This window comes from Melopsittacus undulatus, chromosome 2, assembly GCF_012275295.1.
Source record: "Melopsittacus undulatus isolate bMelUnd1 chromosome 2, bMelUnd1.mat.Z, whole genome shotgun sequence".
In the NCBI taxonomy this organism is placed as follows: domain Eukaryota; kingdom Metazoa; phylum Chordata; class Aves; order Psittaciformes; family Psittaculidae; genus Melopsittacus; species Melopsittacus undulatus.
Window position 1 is genome coordinate 112,767,566 of NC_047528.1, and position 24,288 is coordinate 112,791,853.

At 43.7% G+C, this 24,288-nt stretch overlaps 1 protein-coding gene across 1 annotated transcript; it reads left to right on the plus strand.

Annotated features, from left to right (window-relative positions):
- Nucleotides 1–7,247: 7,247 nt before the first annotated feature.
- Nucleotides 7,248–24,150, plus strand: MAB21L3 (mab-21 like 3). Its single transcript, XM_005146656.3, has 6 exons — nucleotides 7,248–7,301; nucleotides 11,203–11,343; nucleotides 15,993–16,284; nucleotides 19,006–19,187; nucleotides 19,946–20,140; nucleotides 22,963–24,150. The coding sequence occupies exons 1-6, from the start codon at nucleotides 7,254–7,256 to the stop codon at nucleotides 23,194–23,196; spliced, it is 1,092 nt and encodes a 363-aa protein (XP_005146713.1). The 5' UTR covers nucleotides 7,248–7,253; the 3' UTR covers nucleotides 23,197–24,150.
- Nucleotides 24,151–24,288: the final 138 nt, after the last annotated feature.

Consider the following 24,288-nt stretch of genomic DNA (forward strand, 5'->3'; position numbering starts at 1 on the left):
ACCCTTGACCCCCACTCCTACCTATAAACTGGAACCAGTGTGAGTTTGCCAGATCGCTCTATGTTCAGTTAGTGTTTATAATGATGATGCTGGGCAGTTAAAGTTGGCATGAAAATGTCATAGAGGAACTGAAAATTCCTAGGAAATTCATTATTAATGCTTTGATCCTTGCATGGTGCCTGGGGAGGGTGAGCTTTCGGGTTGGCATGGCTTTCAGAAACAGAATACACTGAGCAGGAGAGAGCAGCTTGCACAGTGGCCTCTTCTCAGGGGTATTGGGTTATTTGAATTGAGGGTCCATTATCTTCTCTAAAACTCTGAATTTCAGCTGTGGCCATTTGGTCTTTGCCAGCGTTTGGCTGCTAAGGAGCAGTGAATGGAGCAGAAATTCACACATGAGATTGTTGTTGTTTTCCTTCATAGCAGGAATTGGACTGAATTACCTCCTATGAATGCTGTTATGCTTCCTCTTCCCTTCTGACCCAAACTCAGTATGGTGGCAAAGTAGTCCCTTCCTCTCCTACCACATAGCTTTATTCATCTTGTTTCCCGATCTAAATCTACATACATGCATCTGCCTGCCCTCCCCTCCCTCTATGAAAGCTCAAGGAGCAGATATATGGAGTCATAGAATGGTTCGTGTTGGAAAGGACCTTAAGGTCATCCAGTTCCAGCCCCTTGCTGTGGGCAGGGACACCTCACATTAGACCATGTTGACTAAGGCTCTGTCCAACCTGGCCTTGAACCCTTTCAGGGGTGGAGCATTCATATTTGGCTAATCTGTTCCAGTGCTTCACCACGCTCACAGCAAAGTAGTTCTGCTTTATATCTAACCTGAATTTCCCCTGTTTCCATTTAAACCCATCACCCCTTGTCCTATTGCTACTGCTACTTCATGCCCTAGCCTGGCCAAGCACCTTGTTCTGCATCAGTGCTTTTATTCCAGGATTGTGTCTCTGTCCCCATTCCTGCTTCCAGTGCCCTAAATCTGCATGTAGCTGGTTCTGGCCCTGAATATCTACCCTGTGTCCTATCACTGCCTGGAGCAGATGCAGCACAAATGATTGGCCCTCTCCCTGTGGCAATTTGGCTTTGACTACACAAAACAGCCAATAAAGTGGATAGGGCTGGGGAGCTGATTACAGGAATTAGCTCAAAGCTCTATAGTTTTATAGCATGAGATAGAGGAGGAAGTATTCACTTGAAGAATGCCATTACATTCCTCTTTTCTCCTGCTGCCTGCTCTTGATGATGACAAGTATTTAGAAGTTGCCGACTAAAAGAATAGCATACACATTTCCCAGACACAGACTGAGGGCTGTTAGCTCGTTTTCCTGTGACTGAAGCTGGAGTGTGTAGCAATGAAGGTCATGATCTCATCTGTCTAGAAATTCTCTCAAAAGACTTGACTGAAGCCTCTGTTGAAATCCTCTCTCACACAAGGCTGGTTCTCACTAGTTTGCTGAATCTCTTGATCTGCTTTGTGGTACATATATCATGCTTCTAATAAAGAGTGTCTCTCTTCTCATTCTGCTGCTGCTTTCATTCTCATCTGTATAGTATTTGCTCTCTCATAGCAACTGTTTCCCTCAGGGGCTCTTGCACTATAGAGTCAATGATTCTCCCCTCCTTTCTTCCCACCCAAAGCATGCAGTTGTCTGACCCCTTCTTTCCCTGTGTTTTGCTTGAGACACTTCTATTGACAAAATCTTCCTTTACCCTGACTGCTTCTTCAGCTTCTCCTTTCCATCCTCTTCTTCATGCCATGTCAGCATTGGAACACAACACCTTGTGTTGCCATAACCTAGGCATCACTTATTAGTTGTAAGTTTGATATCTATTACTGGTATATGTGAGATGACCCATGCTGAGCAGTTTGATCAGACAGCTTTTACAGTAGATTGGCCATACCACTAACCAAGATCATAAAACGCCACAGCTGCTTTAATGTGGTTCAAACTCTTGCAGAATGTGCTTGTCCAGCCCTTTTCACTCTGTTTTTTTGTTATTTCAAATCTCACTTTCCTCTCACAGAAATCTCTCTTCCAACACTCAGAAGTAGCTCCCAAGGACCTGGCTCTCTTTGGGTCTGGAGACCCTTCTCAACTGTTTGCTGAAGCTGACCCATTTGCTCTGCAATAATTATATCTTCATCAAGAGAAAGCCATAGATCTTACTGGTATGTAACTGTCACTGGCCTGTGAGACATGTAGACCTAGTTTCTAGTTCTGGCTCCAATGAACATATATTTTACTAGTAATGTACTAATGTACATATTTTACTAGTCACTGGCTGAAGCCCACAAACAGGGATGCCAGACTGAATCTTCTCTCCCCCAAGTTTGTGTTTGAGTGACTATTCCCACTTAGTAGTGGTGACTTACTCAATTTGCTTCAGACTGCCATAAACTTGAGCAGTAAGTTCTCACTTGGGTCAATTTGGACATAGCAGCAAAGTGTAAAAGTAATACAAGCTAACACTGCTCTGGAGGGTAACCACATTAAAAACACCAGCTCCTGGAGATGCTGTGGTCTAGCCTGATTCAGCCCCTCACACAGACTGAGTTTCTTGCTTTGGCTCTTGTAAATCTTTGCTGTGGTCTGTTTGTCTGTCCCAGAGTTATTGTGCTTCTAGATTCAAAGTCCTTTTCTTGACAGCTAAAAATAATCAGCCTACCAAGAGCCAGGCAAACCTATGCTGAGATCAAGAATTGAGGCAGCTTTTTCTCACCTGCCAAGACTTCCAGTGCTAAATGTTTTTCCAGTTGCACTGTGCTCTGCCAGACGCTGTGTTTTCTCCAGATGCTGTTCTTTCAACCATGTGTTTAAATCAGTGCAAGCCTCTTGGTGTTGAGTGTTTCCTTTTAGTCCTTTTACCTAGGCATATAAGTAAAAGTGCTGGAAGGCTCCTGGTTTTGTGACTGTTTGCCACAGGTAACTTTTCAAGATGGTGGGACATCCTGGCTGAAACAATAGATCAGTTCTTGTGGTTTAGTGATGGATAAAACAGTGATAGAGGAAAAAATATCCTTTGCAGATGCTTGCAAGTGGTCTAGTGGAATGATTATGTTTAAATCACGATGCACTGAACTTGCACTATTTCAGTGAACTTCCAGAGGACAACACATGCATTTAGAACTCAAAATGCTAGTTTTTGACCGACATCTCAGTCATCTTTCCTGGGAGCCTCAGAGCCAATGCAGCCAGGGCTCCCAGCTTCCTGCACCCCTGCCACTATCTGAGGTGACCATAACAAACTTGGGATTTTCCAGGCTCTCTAAAAACTCACCACACTGGTTGCCAGTGATCTTGTCAATACTAGAAGCCCTGATGTGTGATTTGCCTTTGCTGCACAGTGGCTTGCTTCTTAAAAGCTGCAAAACTTGACTGGTTTCCTGTGAATTTGCTAGGTTGAGGCTGGTCAGTGTGAGTAGCAGCATCATAATGTCAGAATTTCCTGCATCCTCAGCTAGGGATCCTTTGGGAATGCTACACTGCAGCCTGAAACCACTCAGGTTGTAAATGATTTTGGGTTTCAGACTCTTCCCAGGTTAAGAGAACTCATTCCAAGCAAAAACTCTCTGCCTTTTCCTAACATATCCAGACTGGCCATGAATGGAAAAAAGATCTCAAGCTTGATAAACCACTGGACCTGATCCAGTGCTGTGCTTTGTATGGAAATGATAGAAACCTTTAACTTACTTGGTATGAAGTGCAGACCCAAGGCTAATGTGAGAACGTGTGGCAGTGAGAACAAACAGGGTAGGCATGTGGAGCATTTTTGAGCCTGCCAAGTATTGATTGGGAAGGGGTGGGAAGGAGTGGAGGAGCATTTCAAGTTGGCATCCATATGTGATTCTGATGCTGTCACAGTGAATTAGCAGAGCTTTCTTCTCCCTGAAGTCCATCCCAAGCTTTTGTCATTGAAGCATCCCCTTTGCCCGTATCTACTTGTTTAAAAGACAAAGTGGAAATAAACCCCAAATAAATCCACAGAACTTGTGCCCCAAGAAAGCCTATTTGTTGTGCTACTATCATCTGAATGCAGAGCCTCAACACTACTGAATTATCACTGGTAAAGACTGTAATAGCATAAATGTTATAGGGAATCCAAGCTACAATTACTCATTTTGTACAGTCACTTAATCCACTAATGGGGAGAAATGGGGCAACAGTTTAAGAAGGCAAGAGAACTGTCAGAGGTTATTAAGTCTGCTGGGATGATTTGTTTTGATAATCTCTCTTGACCCAAGTACACGGTTCAGTTAATGCAACAGACGTAATGCCTCTGGTAATTAGAGCAAGAAGTGATGGGTTATCATTAGCAACTGTGAATTAGGGGTTATATTTCATTTGGAAGGCAGCATCTCCAACAGGGCTTATTTTTTTGCCACTGCAGATCATCTGTGAGTCACAAGTGGTATATTGGGCTGACTCATTTGTGTGATTTAGTAGAGGTTTTTCATACATGCTTACTGTTCCGTATGAGCAGTTCTTCTAAACAGTTGCCAAACAGAGAAAGGCAAAATATTGGAATTTCTCATCCAGTGAATACAACTGCTGTTATTCACATGATGGAGGTGATGTTTTTATTGTACAGTTCGCAGTTCAGATTGGTTTTGATTGTAGTTTTGTAATATATCTGTCAGATCTATGAAACTGAAGAGTGAGGAAAGGAAAGGCAGGCAAGCATGGAAAGCATAAGTAATCCCCAGCTTCAGAAGATACAAGATCAAATCTAATACCATTCAAGGTATATACTCACAGAACAGTTTCATGTGGGTTTCACAGGTCCACAATCAGACTCAGTTGTGAATATTGCCAAAGGCACGAATGGAGATGGTATAGATTCAATATTTTTGCAGATATTAGGAAATCCCTAAATCCTCTTAGAAGAATATTGGCAAGAAATGAAGACATGGGTACAAAGGAAATTAGCCACAAACTGAACTCCATTACAAGGTGCTGTGAAGTGGGAAATAAATCAAGGAGGGGTTGTGTGCAACATAGCTGAATCATTTCAGATGAACTTATGGAGATCAGCAGGCAGAGAACTGTGGCTTTAAGAAGACCCAAGATATTGAAGTGTGTCTTGAAAATGCTTAGGAACAGCTGGATAAATCAATGGATGCTCATCAAGAAGAATATGGGGGACTGCCTGTGGTCAGCTAGCTATGTAAGTAATGCTGATAACCTCCTGGGGAACACCAGAGAGGAAAGGAAGGTAGCAGTGTCCTGAGCAAGAACTACCTGAGGGTGATCCTCCCCGTCAGAAATCTGCCCAGACTCCAATGGGGGCTTAAGCTTCCTCCAACTCAAGGGAAAAGAAGGGGGTTCTGAGGTGTCAGAAAGGTAGCCATTCCCAGTGCAGACCTCACCTGCAGTGTTGTGTTAAGCTCAAGGGCCCCCAGTATAAGAAGGACTTGGATCTATTGGAGCAAGTCCAGGGAGAGGCCACAAAGATGCTCTGAGGGCTGGAGCAGCTCTGCTCTGGAGACAGACTGAGAGAGTTGGGCTGGTTCATCCTGGAGAAGAGAAAGCTCCAGGGAGACCTTAGAGCAGCTCCTGTGCCTAGAGGGGCTACAAGAAACCTGGAGACAGGCTTTGGGCAAGGGCCCTCAGGTGCAGGAGAAGGGGAATGGCTTTAACCTGGCAGAGGGGAGACTGAGATGAGCTCTTAGGCAGAAGTTCTTCCCTGTGAGGTTGCTGAGGCTCTGGCATAGTGTCTGAGCAGTCCCTGCCTGTGGCAGGGGGTTGGAACTAGATGAGCTATAAGGTCCCTTCCATTAGACCAGGTTGCTCAAAGCCCCATCCAACCTGGCCTTGAAATAACTGCCAGGAATGGCAAGTTCTTCCCAATGTGTTGTTTCACTCACTTTCAGAACCCGCCTTTTGTCTGGTTTCCTTCCCTGCTCACATATGCCGCTAGCCCCTCAAGTGAAAGATAGTAAGACCTGAGCAAGCATGAGGTATGATTCCCTAAATACTGAGGGGTTCATCTTTTTCAGTGCCCAAGTCTCATGGAAACTGGTTTGGGAAATAAATGCCTACACATCTTTGTGAAGGAGTAAAGTCCCTCAGGAAAAAGATGAAGGCAGATGCCTGGAAGACACAGAGAAAGGTTTGGTTTGTAGATCCTGAGAAACCAGATGCCCTGCAGGTATTGGTATTCCATTAACCTACTGAGTATTTGACCATTCATAAGGAACATCATGAAGGATAACTAGCAACAACTGTGCCTGATCTGAGGTAGCACCCAGTGCCTACCGAAGTGTTGCCTTTTGCCACCATCTGTAGGGGTAATAAATCAGTCAAAGGATGTCAAAGTTCAGTTTCCAGGAGGAAATAATGATTTTATTCACAAGTGGAGTATGTCTTTCTTAATAAGGGACATTTAGCAGCATGGGATCTCATCTCTATACTCTGTTGCTCCCTTCCCTGTGCTGATGTACCCTTCTTTCTAACAGCCACCAGCCCTTGCTGGATCAATGGAGCCTGATCAATTGTTTTTCCCTCTGAATTATCCATATGGGGTTGTTAGCTGAGCTGCTGGCAGAAAAGGAGACACGGCTGTTTACTGTAAAGAAAGCAGAGCAAACTACGGGAGGGGACAGGCTGCAGGATATTTACTGTCAATACAGCCGGAGAGAGAGAAGAGATATAAGGAGAGGGGAGCAGAGGGGAACAGAGGCTGCCGATTGCAACCCAAATAAGTGATCTGAGTGTAAAAATACCCATGCAGTTTCAGACAGAAATTGTGGATGGATTGAAGTCAATGAGGGGTAGCTGAGAGTGCTTAACAAATGGTTTAGCGAAGGGCTAGTGAGGCAAGGAAGTACTTGTGGCACAGAATAATGCTGCTGTGCATGAGTGTACTGAATCTGCAGTGCAATCTGAAAGGCACTTCCAGATCTGCCTTGAGGCAGAGCAGTAGCTGGAATATTTCTGTGTGTGCCTGCATGCAAGACCCATCACTTCAAAGTCATAAGAATAACAATAATTGAACATAGAAAATAATAGTTAGAGCTAGTTTTCCAAAGCAGCTGGCTGTCACCATTGTAACTCAAACCACAATAAAAATACTTCCTTGCCTTCTCTCTCCTCTTCTTCGTCCACAGAGGAGTTAGGTGACCTGAGTTTTGCAGGGCAAGAAGACTCTGAGCAGCTTGCTCTGAGTGCCCTTCTGCTTCCAGAGGCAGGTGAATGAGTGAAGAGTGATTTCACACTTCTGGGAGCAGAGAAGACCATCTTGCCATGAAACCATTCACAGATGAAGATGTAGAAATCTACATCCAGAGCAAGGTAAGACTTTATCTGTCCAGATTTTCTGTCTCCCACACTAGGTGTTGATTCTGAAGGGTGCCAAACTTGACAGTTAGTTGCTCGCCTGCTGTCTTCATTTTTGAGGCAAGGTTGGATGAAATTTCATGAGAGCTGCATTTCTAATGAGATTTCTAGGTTTCTGTTGCAGCATGTTATCAGGGATTTCAGCTGGTAGCCTGATTCTTCAAGGTGCTTCTCCTCCTCTTCTTCAGATGTCCTGAATAGTTGCTGATCTGGAATTCCAGATGTGAGACTAGTTGTAATTACCAGCATTTAAGCTAAGAAAAGGTCCTTGCCCCTGTCCACTGGGCTTGGCTTGACAGAAAGAAACTGAAACTACAACAGGGGTTGCCTCTAAGAAAGATGCGTGTAAGAGCTAGAGAGAGACAGATAGTGTTAGAATTCACTCATCAGTCTGTCACCTCAGCTAAGGATACTTCTCTATAGTCCATAATTAAAATAACATGTCTCATTAGCACATGCAGGCTGGAACCACATCTTCTATTTTATGAGCTATTCCAGCACACACTCAGTTGTTTTTTTTTCCATTATGAAGTCAAATGGAATAAAATAATCAATGGGAACTATCTGTTTAATGCAAGTCACTCAAAGTGAGCCATAACAGACATGTTTCATCACAGTACTTTAGCTAGATCCTATTTTATATTCTGCCTTCCTCAACAAAATGCAAGATGCCAAAGTGAAAACTAGTTTCCAAAGGGAAAACTGTAAGGCTTTCTTTTCTGCAAAGGAGGAAATACTCTGTCTCCATGAAGGGGCTTGTAAGAAAGGCTTGTTTTCTCTGTGGAAATGTTTTGGTGACAAGTAGCTATAATTCTGTGAGAACTTGCATTTTCAGCCATGTTGTGCACCGGCAAATCATTCCATCAGAATCTGTTCAGTGAGCTATTATAGTGAACACTTCTCTGAAGGTTTATGAAGCAGAGCCACAAAGAAGGGAACAGAGGGAAGCCATGCACAGAAAGATGCTCATATGACAGCCATAAGTACAGGGAACAGAAGCAGTGTGCAGTTAAGTGAGGCTCAGAGTGCCAATGTTTAAGCTTTTACTGAGAGTCTGTTTTTTAGCAGCCCTCCAGCTCTGATGCATTCAGAGTTTGTGCCTGCTTCTGAGTCTCCTGTCCAAGTGAGGCTGCCTAAACTTCAGGTAGTCCCATTCAACTTGGCAAATGCTGCCTGGGTTTGAAAGCAGGTCAAATTGATGCAATGAATCTCTGTGATACCAAAGATGTCTTTCTTAAGCCATTCAACAAAGGGAAAACTTGAAGGAAAGTGCATATGGAGTGGATGTGACTGGGTAAATAAGAACAAACCGAAATGTTCTTAACAGTCCTCAGTATATCCCAGTCCTGCTTCCTTCCTCCACAATAAACCCTTAAATGACCTTGCTGTTCTGGGTTGGTGCATTTGTTTTGACCTGGTAAAGGTAATAGTAGAAAGAGCCAGTAGATATAGAAACGGCAGTCCCACAAAGAGCTTACCCTGTGTCTTCTACCAGCATGTCTGTACTGGTGCTAAAGATGTCTTAGATAAATTGTTTGGCTTTTCAGAAGCTGCATTCACTCAGTCATGTTCTGTCTTCTTTTATGCCTTCCCTTCTGTAGGAAGGTTTTATCTTCCAATAGTGCGACTGGAGAGCTAATTATGGGTAGCAACAGTCAATACCATCTGTCACATGCCCCTTGTTCTTATATCCCTGCCCTGGTGATGAGGAGTACATGCAGAAAGAGGTGTTCAGTGGCATTCCCTTAATAGGTTTTTGAGATTATGTAATCTCTTAAAGATTTCGTGGCAACTGCTGTAGCCTGTAGGTGATGATGGCAAACTAAATGAGACCAGAATGGATTCTCCTAGGACACTAGAGGTGGCAGAGAGCCCCTTAGAGAGAATATAACATGAGCAATGCATACAGAGGCACTCTTAAATCTCCATTTGAGCTGACCTACAGTGTTTACTTTCAACAGAAAAAGTCTACTTTTTGTACCTAAAAGCTCCTAGAGGTAGACAACTTTCCCTACCATTCATTCCATTTTCATGTTAGAGAAACCATTATGTATCTTGCTGAGCAAGTCAAGCTTATTGAACTGCTTTAAGCAGTTACTGTTAACTTAGTTAACTGGAGGGGGAAGTATTCAAACTCTGTTCATCTTCAAGTTCAGTGTTAGTCAATTGTTATTAATTTGTTCATTGATCTTAAGCAAGCATTAATCCTTTTCTACAGTTGTATGGTCTTTGTTGTGAAGAAGTGAACCTATCTGTCACCTCCCAGGGCTTGGGGACACGTTTCAGCATGCTTGAGTGTTCTCTCTGACAGGTCAACTTTTGACAGAAAGGTGTCCAAAAGGACTTTTAATGATGTGCTTGTCAATGGAATTCTCTAAAGGGAAGAGTGTTGTTTGGATGCTGAAGAAGTTAAGATAGCAGGACACAGGAGTTATGGAACAGGATCACGGAGTGGGTTAGAAGTGACATTAAAGCTCATCTAGCTCCCTGCCCATGGCAAGGTGTTAGACACCTTCCACTAGACCAGGTTGCTCCAAGCCCCATCCAGCCTGGCCTTGAACACTTCCAGGGATGGGGCAGCCACAGCTTCTATGGGCACCCTGTGCCAGTGCCTCAGCACATTGTAAAGTATTTCTTCCTTATGTTTTTGCTTCCTTTTGCTTTGATTTTTGATAATAACAAAAGACTGTAGTAATTATATTTGACTGTGGCAGTTATGCTTGATCATTCGCTTTAGCCAAGCTGTTAATGCTCTAATACTCTTGTTCCATACCTGCAAACAGCCCAATTGGGGTTTTAATTCTAGCTTCAGGTGGAGTTTCATTATCTGATCTAGGTTTTTAAAACCTCCCATTTGTTTCTGAAATTGATTATCTTGCCTGAAGACAATGAGATTTAGTAGAATATGGTGAGGAAAGAGAAAAAAAGCCCAACATAACAAAAAACAAACAAGAAGAAATTAAAGCAAAAATTGAAACAGAATGAAATAGAGCATTAGGATGCAAAAAAAGACAGTAACAGAGGTAGTTATGGATGGATAAGTAATGACAAACATGCTAATGAAATTTATCAATAGTGAAATCTCCTTTTCACTTTGGCAAATGTATAAGGATCTTTGGGAAACATTTAAATGTCCTTTATTAACATGCTTCCTTTCTGTTCCTCCTGTTGAATAGCCTTGTTTGGATTTTGACTGTGCCCTTATGCACCTTTTATTTCTCAGGTGTATGTGAAGGTTCAGATTCATCTCAACACCTAGTGAACAATGAGACCAGCTTTGGAAAGATACTTTCTCACTATCTAGGAGTGGAATTTCCTTTGAATTTCAGATATGAAGACAGTATGAATACTTTTAACATATAATGTAGGCATCTATTCTATGATCTAAACGCTGCCACATACACCCACAACCTGACCACTCAATATCTCTGATTCTTGAAGTCTTGTTAGCTCTTGGAATGGAACATATCCTGGATCTAAGAATGGCTAGTATATGCAGGGGAATACTTTATCTGCATCAAGTAGATAAAGAATGAGACTGTAGCTGGTTGATAGTGAATTTTCATGGAATGAATATGGATAAATACTTTCTCTTCCATCCAGTGGCATTGGCATGGAAATATCAATTAACGCTCAGCAGTCCTAAGTATTGGCCCTTGTGTGTTTATCAGCTGATGTTTACCAGCTCTGTCTCATGGCAAGTTGGTTGTTAACACACCAGTAACAATAAGTTATATTCCTAGTGCACCACAGGCACAAACGTTTCAGGATACATTAAGTTGCTTGTCTTTGTTTCCAACTGGAGACTGGGACTACAGTTACCTGTAATATGAAGTGTCTTTCTTGGAACTGACAGGTAGAACGGCGACATTATCTGGTTTCCAAAGCAGTGGAGGAGGTGCAGAAAATTATCCAGCAACTGACAGCAGAAATCAGCTATAAGGCCACACGTTTCCAGGCTATCTCCAACTCTGGCATTCACAATGAGAATATTAAGGTATGAATAAGAGCTCTAATGTGCTCTTTGGCAGCTTGTGGGAATCAGCAAGTGATTTCTCCATTGGGTAAGTGTTTGTATGGACAGTTACCTCATCCAGAATGCCACTATTGATGCACATTGATGGTTCTCTGTGAGGTTCTAGTGACTTGACTGGGTTATAGGCACTTACTCATGGGCATCTTACAACTAGAGGAGGATCAGAGAGGGATGGGTGAATCAGGCAGAGCCTCTTTTTACAGCCGCTGCTTTTACAAAGAATGCCTACTGCCAAAGCTGTCAATCTGCAAACAGGAGCCAAAGCTCTTCGGGAGATGGAAAGAAAAACCTGTACAGCAGTAGCAGTAGAATTAAAACCACTCATGTATGTCTTCCTGAGCTATGAGTCACATTTTTCACAGGTGGAAAACCTGTCAACCCACTAAAAAAAGAGAGAGAAAAAAATCCTTCTTCCTCTGTGAACATTAGAAAGCTCCTTCAGAGAAATATGGGTTTACTTAGTCATGGATTGAAAAGTTCTTTTTTACTGGAAAGAAATATGCTGGTTAGTGAGAGAAGTTAAATGCCTCACTGTTTTAGCCCATCAAATACCAAAATGATAATGTCCTGTCCCAGCTGTGACAGAAGAAGGCTGGTTATTTCTTGTGACTACTTAATGTAAGTGCAAGGATCTTAAGGCCCTTTCCAACCTAACTATTCTATGATATAAGAAACATAGCAATGGCAACTTCAGATGCAAATGACTGTTTTCATCTGAACCAGTTTACATACTCTTGCTCTGTCAACCCTTATACTAAAATGTAGTTTGTTATGGATCAAAGCACAGCAAACATATAAAAGCATGAGGTAACTTTTGCAGATGTCTAGGATTAAAAGGGAAGAACTCAGTGTATATGAAGCTGCTGGAAGGGTATGGAGGTAGAGGCAGGATATAATCATCTAGTCTGAAATGTTGCTCTGGGGACAAACACATTCAGGTTTATATCTTTTCCGGAGTTTAATGTATCCCAAGGCATATGGGGTACTGCAAATAGGAATGACCACAGTGACATAAAATGGTGCCACATCCTTTTTCATGTTTTCCTTAGTGCCACAGTTTGCCACCTGCTTCTTGTACTTGAACAAACCTGCTTAGCTAAAGAGGTCTAATAGGGCAAACAAAAACAAGGGTACCATTACTGAGCAGTAATGTGGTGTTATGGCAGGCTGACCTGAACAACTTCTGCTTAAAATAAATCCTCAAAATGTATTTAAAAGCGTCAGATTTGTTATTCAGCTGCACTCAGTGCTATAAATCTGTGGAAGTCACATTATGAGGGCCTGGGAAATGCTCTAGTAGCTATGGAGCAGCAAAGAGTGGGTTAAAGTTTTTTTGGCTTGGGTTGCTCTGCTTTCACAAAATAGGATCTTTAATATCATTGCTGATGTCACCTAGCAGGGACTTGCTTCAAGGGAAAGCCAATGTATTAACTTTTCTCTATTTAATTTTGCAACATCTTCTTTCCATCAGATTTACAGTGACTTTTCAGAATGTTCTGTTTCTGGTTAAAAAAAAATGAAGTTAACATGGTGAAGGGTCTGTATTTGTTGAGAAGCTACAAACTTCCTTCGAATATGCAGGGCTGGGTGAGGAATAGAAAGAAAAATGGTTACAGATAGTCAATGTTTTTCTGGAACTTGGGAGAGGAAAAAGTCAAAATCTTTAATAAAAACCCTTGAAATAAAATTAAAATATAATTTTTTTAAACTTTAAAGTGTTTGTTTTAGTTGTGAACCATCATTTTTGCAGCTGCCAGCTTTGCAGGCCTGATGCAAAAGCTGTGGAGCCTTCAGTGGGCTGGAATGATCAGGTTATTGTCCTGAGTAATTACTAGTACAACACTGCCCAAAGGCAGTGCCAAGTGTTTAATTCTGTAATCATGGTGGGGATGAGGGGGAGTGGATTTTCCTTTAACAAATAGGCTCGAAGGAAGCTTGCAGCTTTGCTCTGTGGATGAATGACCTGGCACATGCTTTCTCTCTGTTCTTCTTGTTTTCCTTTCTGCTTCTCTCAGGACCAGCCAGCTCTACTGGCCAAGTGGTCAGCTATGCTTCGGGGAAAGCGCCCATTCCACCCATCCATCCAGGTACAAAGGCTTCCTGGTGCCTGCAGGTCCCTGTGCCTGCTTCCTCCTCACCCATCCTCTTCTTCACCCACCTAACTGATTCTCCCATGGCTCTTCCATCCTCTCCATGAGAGACTTGCTTTTTTTGCTCTTGCTTTATTTCTGACCTAATAATTCTGCCTTCCTGGGGTATTCTGGCCAGGACTGCAAGAATGAGGCTGTAATTCATTTGCCCAGCATACTGCAGGCAGGTTTTTAATACAGCAGAATTGGTCCTAAGTTACACACCCTAGAATGTGAGGCTTTTGTTCAAGCCCGTGACTTGCTAGGGCCGGTGGTCTGCACATGGCATGTAAGACCATCGTGTGACAGGACATAGGTGTGAGACTGGGATTTGTTCATACCAAGAGGACACCGGCTGCCCAGCCTTGTGATTTCTGGCTTTTCCTGGTAAGCCCCATGTGGAGGAGCTTTGTGACTCACAGAACACCTGCAGCTCTTCCCTTTAAATCTGTTGGGTGCCAGTGCAGATGAGGCAGCATGTTGGTGTGAGAAGGAATAGTGGTTTTATCTGCAATGTGGCCAAGGCAGTGAAATGAGCAGTAGGTGTATGACAGCCACTATATTTTTCCCTTATGGAGCCTAGCACTTTGTTCCTGAGCTGCTCACATGGATTTCTCAGCCCCACCAAACCTACTTGTGCATGTCAGCCTGGTCTACAGTGCCATTCTCCCAGTACCATCCTGCCTTTAGGTGGTTCACATTTGACAAAAGAAGAGCTTTCTCCTGTTTCCTTTGCTGTTTCTGTGCTTCTTGCTGACCATCTTCTGTATGTTCAATCCACTGCCAAGGAGCAAAGAATACCAGCTACTCTCTGTGGGCAAGGGAGCCAGGAGGTGAGCATGATAACATGGAAGCACCTAACACCAGGGTCTCCAAGCAAGGCAGAACTAGAGAGGGTAGCTGGGGTGAGCCAAGAGTATGGATTGTCAAGCAGATCTGTGCTGATAAGGGAGGTCTGAGGTGAGGTCAGGCCAGGAGCACTCATCGGGGTCAGGATCAAGCCCAATGGTGGTAATCAGGGTCAGATGCAGTCTGTTGATCACCAGGCAAATCCATAGAGGCCAAGTAGGTCTGAGGCTTCAGACCTACCTTCCCTTCAGGCTGGAAAGGCAGCCTGCAGATATGACAACAACGTCTATGGCCAGACTATGGCAGGCATAGCTGTCACACAGCTGGAGACCAGCACTCCTATGACATAGCCTGGGGATGAGCTGAAATGAGGGTCCCAGGCTCAGGGAGTAGAAGGTGTGAGTAGAAGTCTCAGAAAGGCTACTCAGGGTCACTAAAGCCTGTTAGTGCCCTCAAGTAGTGACACTGGTACCTCTGTGGTAATATTTTAACTCAGCTGAGCCACCAGAATGTTTTGTTTTATTACAGGAGAGTGACAAAGTGTTTGTTCGCCTTTCATGTCCCACCTTGCAGCAACAACTGTCACTTCATATGCTGCTCGTGCAGCAGCTTCACTTTATTAATGTCAGTGTAAGTTACGCTTGGTAGCAAGTGGAGGTGAAAAGCTTCAGAGTCAACACAGTAAAAACCTGAAGGAGTTTGGACACCCTCTCTGGAGCCACAGTTGTCAGATGGTTCCAAGCTAGTGTTTGGAGATGTTTGGCTGTGCCCTGGGTCAGTGTGAGGTTTTATGGTATTTGTGTCACCTTATTCACTTTGCAAATACTGCTTCAGCACTGGTTTCACTGGAAAATGGTGATTCCCAAATTGATATCAATTAACTGGCTTGCAAACAAGCCTATTTGAGGGTTTTCCTTTGGTTACCATTTCCATTCTTGCACTGTTTGTGGCTGCCACTCACCAGGAGATTGTTTCATACTGTAGCTGCCTGAGACCTGGGCTTATTTCTGAGTGCCATTGCCCATGTAGGCTCAGCTGTGTCACTTGCCTCATGTCTCTGTCTCTTAAAGGACAGCCATACATAGGGAAACACTTCTAAAATGAACGAGCCATATGCTTATTTTCTGATGCCTGTAGTGGACTTTGAAAGAGATTGGAAAAGTGCACTTCTTGCCGTAGTTATTATTGCTGTTGAGATCCAGGTTTATCTCTAGTTCTGAGGCAGTAATTTGCATTATTTCATTTCCCTTTGCTGGATCTCAGAAAATGCTTTCTGATGATTCCCTTGGAACTGCTAGTTATTACATCTCATGCAACTGCAAACTAGGAAGAGCAAGGAATGGGGAAAATATGGTAGGTGTGGTGACAAACCAGTGCGCTCTCATCTTTTATGGACCATGGCTGTCACATCAGACCCCTAAAACAATTTCATTTTAGTCTGTGTACCTCCAAATAACCCTCAGACAGGCACAGAACAGGTCCTGGCTATATTCAACTGCTCCCACCATACCATGGCTTTTCCATCTCTCCAAAGCCCCAGTTTTACCTATTACTTCCTTAAGCCTCTTTCCCTTACTTCAGGCTTATGGATTTGCCCTTGTCTCCTTTCTCAATGTCTCTGCACTCTCCTAGGTCTTAGCACCCAGCCAGTTCCTCATCACAGTTCCTCTGCGTGGCCTGAGCGGGTACAGGGAATGCCAGGTACGGCACTGGCGTTATTACACCGTGCACGGAGCCAAGCTCCTCTCCTCCGTGCGGGACCCTGAGGAACTGCATCAATGGCTGGAGGTGGAGCAGTTCTCCAAAAGCCTTCAGCAGTGGCATGAAACGGATGTGAACATCGAAGGTGATCTGGTTCCAGCCAAAGTCCTTGTCATCTTCCGGGAGCTGGTGGAGAAGTCAATTCTCTCCTGTAACCTCTCCAGTGAGTTTAGTGGGGACAGGTACAAGGGGAACTAGATGTCTTCTGCACTGATAGAGGGAAACCATCACACCCACAGTGTTTGTTTGGCTCACATGATCAGAAGTCAAGAAACATTAAACCCCTACAAAATAAGGGAGCAGTGATGTATATATAGACCCATACTGAAGATAGAATTAAGTGGTTCTTGGACTCTTTGTACCCAAGCTGTTGCTCCTTTCTTAGGAATGTGGGTATGGTCTCCAGCACTATCACCCTCACAGTTCAACCAAGATGCAGCCCAGATTTTCAGAACATCAAGGAATTTGTTTGAGAAAAATCTTTTTCTACTACAGCACCTTCAATATATCTAAACTATCAAGAAAGCTAGTATAGGAAAATTGGACACAGGGAAGACACATATGTCTAAGGAGAAAGTGTCTGAAGATGTGCATAGGGCAGATAGTGCTCTGGGGAAACCTTAGCTGTCCATAGCCTTCCAGCATAGGGTGATGGGAACTAAATAGAAGGATTTCTACTTAAGCAAAATCTATTGTATATTGAGCAATCTTGTGCCTGTTTACTTCCTTTGGCTATTTAGAGTGAAAGTGCTGCTAACTGCCGTAATGCAATCAGCAGTGCATGCAACATACCTTCATAGCTGCAACATCTGTAGCTGACGCTGCCTGAACAGTGATCCTCATGCTTAATTCTTAGCACCCTAGAGGCACATTATAGACTTCAGCTAATGACCATTTGGCTTGGTTCAACCTAAATAGTCTATGTCCATCTTTTTGCATTAAGATACTGTGACATAATCAAATCCAGACTGTGGTGCCTCTTCTTACAGCACATTTCCAGGATGACTTTACCCATCAGCAGCCTAATGTGGGTCTTCTGTATCCAGAGAAATAGGAGCCATTACCACTAATCTGACTGAACTCTGAATTTTAGTCATGGGAGAAAAGTTATAGTCAAGCTAGACTTAGATCACTGCATTCTTCCAGGGAATGCTTGTTCTCATAGAAATGGAAAGGTGGATGGGAATGAAATGTCATGATTGAGGCTCAGAGGGAAGACTGGGTGGAACAGGCTTGCATCTGAGGCTCTACTTATATGAAAGTCATTGTGTTGAAGTGAAAACCTGACAATTGTGTTCAGCAGCAGTACATCAAGTTGTGGAGCCAGAAGAGTTACTTCCAAGGACCCAGAGAGTGATATTTGGGCTGATGATTCTGATGCCTCTCTTTCTAAAGCCAGCTGAAAGGAGATGGGCTAAGATGAAGTCAGGAGGAGTCATCACCATTTTTGTTTGTATCTGCGAAAAATGAATTTTCTCCATCACACAGTACAGGAAAAGATAAAAAATTCCCCTGATTTCATTGTTTCCCTGTTTTTAAGTCTTTGAGCACCAGCAGAACCAGTTTTTGAGGTGTGTCACTTTTCATCAGTGGAAAAACAGGCAACACAATTGCAGTGGTTTTGGAAATGCTGTGAACATATTTACATGCTGACGCAGTGGTTGCTCTAATCCCTTTAAGCTGCTAGAGATCCCTGCTAAGGGCTTGGGAGAAGAGCAGTTCCTTTTCTTGTGCCAGGCTTGGCTCAGCAGGGAAATAATATGCAGGTTTTACTGCAGGTAATAAAGTTCTGGTTGGGATGGACTCCACTGCTTAGAAGGTAATTTACCCCTGTGCTTTCTGGGTGAGATGCTAAATTGCTATTGGGAGTAGGCAGGTATCTCCTCTGTGAGGGCAGAAAGGTTGCCATCCCAAATGATCATCACTGTCCCTTCAAGTCTATTGTGTGGGCTTCTCCTTAGCCAATGCCAGTCAAAAAGAGGTGGGTTAACATGCTACTATTTAAACTGGTTATAGTAAATGTGCTCTGACTTTTCCTTCAGTGGGTTAGAGCACGATCACACAATTGGCTCAGATGGCAAAGCTGAAGGAACAGTGATCCTGCCAGAGTGACAGGGAAAGCTGGGGACAGAAACTTCTTCCATTAACTCAGCTGGACCAAGAGGAGACATCTCACTAAGAAGTCCATTAGTTGCAGCTTTCATGCTTTCTGCTCTTTCTGCTCTTTTAGAGCATGTTGTTCCTGGAGATGAGCCACTTTCACCAAGGAAACTTCTTTCCTCCATAGCACCATGGAACAAACTCTTTTTGACACTCAGCAGTTCCAGTAAAGCAAGCAGCCCTTTTTCTATGACTGCTCAGCACAATGGGCCATAAATTCTGGCTAATTCTTGGCTTTTGGGCAAGTGCATCTTCAGAAACAAAGCTTACAGATATCCCAGAAAACATTCTGGAATGACCAGCAAGGGTAAGTCACTGATTTTCTGAGGGAATAAGGACATCTTTAGATATGAAGCATTCAGCTGGTCCCCTCTAATCTGCAGTAATCTCCTTGTACCGTACCATTAGAAATGTTAGGTTGCACCAGTTGTTTATCTGTATTTTTAAGAAGCTGGTTCTAGGATTCAAGAGGACCCACAGCAGAAAATAAAGCATGGTAACTGAGTGTAAAGCTGAGAACTTTGTCATTCCTTCATCTTGTTCTTGTTCCCCAGGGTAGATGGGTAGATTTAGGTAATAAGTTTTTCCTTGTGTTCTGCTTGTGGCGTTGGAGAGAAAGTGCTCAAACAGGCCAATAGAACTGCAAGGCCCTAGACAGCCTTTTGCTTGGCTTGTGGAAAAGGATCTTTTAACCTTAGTGTCTTCTCTTTCTGTTCCTTCACAGGTAAAGTGACAATGCTGGAGAGCTTCAGCTCAGGGATCCGAGTGGCTGTGGAGACATCAGAATCACAGGTTGAGGTGGAGCTGGTCCCTGCTGTGGAGATTCCAACTTGCTGGCCTGAGAAAGCTCAGTGGCCTCGTTGCCTTAAGCGTTGGCCTTCCCGGGAAAAAGTGCAGTGCATCAAGGTAAGCAGTGTAAAAAGCACCATAAACTCTCTGCCAGAATCTATGTTACAAGTGTGTGACAGTGGTTTCCCAAATGAAGGACTGCATGGTGATAGTGGGCAACAGCATGGTTGGAAGGTGTATTCTCTAGAGAAGTGACATTTCAAAGTATTCTGTCAGGGACTTTTCTCCCTGTTACAGTGTTGAGTTCTATAGAAACAAAACTGAGTTAACTGATGGGTCTCTCACACACAGCTCTGCCTGCATGGCTCAGTGCTGACATGCATCATTCTTGCTGCTCTGATCTGTCTCATGTATACCTTCTGCAAATCAGCTGCTATCTTGCAGTTTTCCCTCCAACCTAATCCCATCTTTCCCTACAATGTTCATGGCTGGGTCCTGGCACTCCAGCTCAGCCCTATTGCCATGTTCATGCAGTTCCCATTCTACCTTCTAGTCCTGCTTCCTTCTCATTCATGACCTGCTGTTCCATGGCAAAGTGCCCACAGAGCTGCACCTCTGCTTTAGTAGCCTCGCTAGTACTGTACCTGATGGTTCTAGAGCTGGATCTCCTCAGAGCAACTGATATCATACAAGGAAAGAAAGCACATTGCATGTTTGTTCGACTAAGAATTAGGATGGGAGCATGACTCGTGTTTGCTAAACCTGTCTTAGAATAAGCTTTGAGAGATGTCACACATCCTTTTCATACCATCCCCCTGCATTGCTCAGAGAAGTTTGCTTCTGATCTAGTACCACACTTCCCCTTTTATCCACAGTCACTTGGTTTTGACCTTTTGGCCCGCTCCAATTACCACTGGCAGCTGTGCTTCTCCCGTGCTGAGCGTATGCTCATGGAAGGACTTGATGAAGATGGTGGTTGTCGCATGAAGTGCTTCAGAGTCATGAGGCAGATGAAGGAAGATGTCTGGTGTGCTGGAAATAAGCCTATCATCACAGCTTATCACCTGCAGGTAGGCATCACAGTGATACTAAGATACAGTCTTAGTATCTGTTGCAGTGGCTTCCATCCAGTAATGTCAAAATATCATAGCATAAATCACTGTAGTGTCTATGTAACTTCTAAGGTAACTGTCAAAACTGCAGTACCATTTCATTGCTTTACAGTGGCAAGATGTTCAGTAAATATAGGTTTCAAACTTCAACAGGAAACTGAAGTCTGTAGGAACATTGTGACTGCAGCAGCATAAATAATAGTAGAGTTGAGGCCCCTGCTCTGTTTTGACTTCACATAAGCATTGTAACTTCGTATTTAAGTGCATGTTTACCTCCTGCTTCTTGACTGTCCCAGGCATCCATGCCTGTCTGTCTGTCTGGAGGAAAATTGTGCATTTGTCTTTGTGGGTATGCAGCAAACAGAACTCTCTTAGGTGAGCACTATTTCATGAATGAAATGCAAACTACAGTTCTGGTGCTGTTTCACCTGGGGTGGGAAAGGAAGAAAGAGGTAAAGGGCTGGTAGCATCCTCCCCACATGTACTTCAAGATGGCTTCAAACAACATTTGTAAAGAAGAGGTAGAAGGCTCTGCTGTGGCTGTGTCTCCACACCTTACAGCTGCAGACACTGGTGGACCACAGGCAGCACCATATATCAGACAGCAAAGCAGTCCTGTTTTCTGGGCCTCCATCCTCCTGGAGCTGCCAGGAAGAGGCTGTTCTCCTGCCTTAGATCCTCAAGCCACCAGGATGCCACATTACTGATTTTTTTGGTGTCCAAAACCAGATATGCCACCAAGACTTCTCCTAAAGTAAAGTTTGCAACCATCAGATGCTGTTATAGTCATGGGACTAATGTAAGTCAGGACGGACTCAAAAAAGGAGTTGGCAAGGCTGGTTATAGCTTAGCAGAACGTAAAACTTCTCGGTGCTTGTAAGAACAACCTGGTAGAAAAGCTGTCACAGATAAAAGGAGGAAGTGGAAAACCATTTAAGCATTAGTAACAATTTCTTTCTCTGGCTGAGGGAGAAAAGGTGCAGGAAGTGCTGTTGTACAGACTCTTGATCGAAATAAAAAAGCTCTTTAGAAGCTCTTCAGTTCTTTACTGTAACTGTACTTAAGGCTTTTACTGCAAAGGATTGGTTTTCCAGACAAAAGAAATGCTTCAACATCACTTATGTTAATAAATAAATAAAACCAAGAGAGAAACAGTCAGTAGGTAAACCAGCAGTTAAGCAGAGGCTCAGAGTTAGCTTTCTTCACACTATCAGGTTTCCTCTGTCAGAGTTATCCACCAATTACGACTAAACAAGGCTCTATATGAAACAATCCCTCTCCGGCAGAGGAAGTCCTTGCTCCAGAAGCTGCAAAAGCCTTAGAGGACCAAATAAGCACACTCATTATGCTCACCTCCATAGGAATGAAGTTCAGTGCTCGGAAGCTTGAAAAGACCTAGATGCCTTTTGAAAGACAACTCTATGCCTCCAGTAGACAGCCAGCAGTTAGGGATGGTTCAGTAAATGTGGGGGATAGATTTGGCATCTGACTGGAAAACCAATCCTATTTTCCATGCCTCCAGAAACTTAATTGTTACTACTGTTCATGGATCATGCTGGAGTAGTTTTAGTGTGACAAAAGGCCCTGCAAGTGTCCAAGGAGTAGCTTTCAAAGAGCTCCAGCTCAAATGCCTCGCTATGTCTTTTGTTCCCTGGCAGCATTTAAAAAGAGTCTTCGTGGTTATTGCAGCTGTGAACACAAAATTGTTCACATTGGGTAAGGTGTCTGAGAAGAAATCTTTCAGCAATACAACTATTTCAAGGCCTATTGGGGGAAAAACCCAAACCATCCAGAAGAGTGTGGGTTATTTTGAACAAATTCTGTCCCTGAAGAAACAGAGGAGTTGAAGGCTGTAGTTTGGCCCCATCTTATAATGTCTGTGGGTCTCTTGGGGTCAGTGAATCTGCAAAATTATATTGGGATTCAGAGGCCAGTGAGGAACTTAGCAGAATTATTGAACCCACTTTATACTTTACAGACTGATTTGGCATTGACCAAGGCAGTCAGTATGACTGTTTTGGTACAGTAACTGTAAGTACCTTGAGAAAATTCTTCTCAGTCAGGAGAGTCTGAAAAATGCACTGTGGGCAGTGTAAAAATAATATTCTAAGAGCAATCATCATATGCATTTTGTTATTTGAACTACGGATTTCACAAATGTAAAATTACATATAATAGACTTGGGGGAATAGAACATAGCACATGCTGAAAGTATCATAGGTCAGAAAAAAACGAGGCTGCACTTGACCAGAAAGCATTCTCTGCACCTACTATATTTGATTGGAGTCTCAGTCTGTTTGGGATGCAGATCTGTGCACATCTTCAGCACAAATATGGCTGAAGCTGACAAATAATTATGTTAATCTGATTGTTTTTCTCTCCCTCCTTGCACTGACAGGCTTCTACATTAGTATAATGAGTTATTTTCTATAGCTTAGCAGACCTGGCATTTATACAGAGGTTACTACTGGAAGATGGCAAATAGGCCAAGATTATTTTAGGAAGACTGTTTTCCTTGGGCTCCTGGCCCTGTCAGTGGAGAGGGGCTCCTCTGGGAGAGATCTTAACCAGGCACATCAGAGGTGCTTTGCCTGATTCCCAGAGGAGGCTTCAGTTGTGATCCCTGTGTCGCAGAAATGTTAACAGGGGGAGATAGCAGTGGGGGTCTCTCTGATTTCCAAGGCTGTCAGCCATTTTCTAGCACTAAAAGTGCCTTAGTAAGCTGTGTGAGCCCTCGACAGAACCTCTAACACCTCTTCTCTCCCATCTGCTTCTTGCAGACAGTGCTATTCTGGACGTGTGAAAAATACCCACGCACCAAGGATTGGCGCTGCTTCCCTGAAGCCTTTCTGAGGCTGGTACAGAAGCTGCACAAGTGTGTAAGCCAGCACTTCCTCAAGCATTACTTTCTCAAGAATACCAATCTGCTCAAATATGCCAACACCAGTGACCTGGATGTGGTGGCCAGCAGGCTCACAGTCTTCTTGGAGAACCCTGTCTTTTGCCTGGACTAAGGCTGGAAAAGGTGTCCTTGCTCCTGTTGTGAGCCAATCCTCCACCTTCTCTCCCAACCTGTGGCTGTTCTTCGTGTCCTTCCAGTAGATGCTGCAGCTGGCTTTGTAAGGCAGTTGGCACATGCAGTGTGAAAGAGAAGCGTCAAGGTGGCAGCAGTGGGCGGTGAAAACCGAAGGGAGGTATCACTTGATGCCCAGCTGATCTAATTCGCTTTTGGTAGCGACAGCCTGCCTGGAAGCCACAGTCAGTGAAGCCCAACTTCCTGTGTCAGTCAGAGGAGGCAACTGCCTTGTTCTGTGTCTCTAAGTCTTGTGGCACCTAAGCAGAAAGATGGTGCAAAGAACTCTAGCTCTGCTGCCTACTGGCTGTGTAACCTAGCGCATTGCTGCCTGCCCCTTTCTCACAAGGACAGAGGGTTTAGTTCCCTGCTAACCTCACAGGCCAGCTCTGCAGAAGAGCAGAGGAACATTTCTGAGGTGTACTGAAGCTGGAAGCTTTCTCCCTGGCACATTGATGCCTCCATCTCCAATTCAATGGGCTCCTGCTCCAGTACGAAGATAACCGTGCTGATAGTGTTGAATAGCTCAAGTGAGGCAAGAAGAGGAATAGTGCTTTTTCACCTCCTCCTAGTTTTTCTCTCCTTCATTTCCATTTGTCTTCCAGCTGAGTCAAAGATGTTCTCTTCATGTTTGCCTTTGCCAGCTGTGTTAGTGCCATACAATCAGGGGGCTTTGCCAGAGTAGATTTCATTCCCACCCCTGGCTCCATCCATTAGGCTGAAGGAGGAGAGATCTTTCCTTAGTTGTTAGCACCCATGTTATTTGGGGTGGTGTACAGAGGGAAGATATTTGTCACAGGCTGTTCACTCCAACCCCCTTGTGCTTCTAATATTCTGGATGTTTAAAAAGAAAATCATTTTTAGTGTTTCAAAAGAAGAGAGTTCTAGGATGAGTATAAAGGATGTTAGTTTTAATGCTATTAAACTACTAAAACTAAACCAATTGGGCTTTTCTTTCTTACACCAACACAGGAAAGTAAGTAATTATCTCCTTTGCCCAGGGAGGTGCAGAGGCAGGATTTACAGCCCGTAC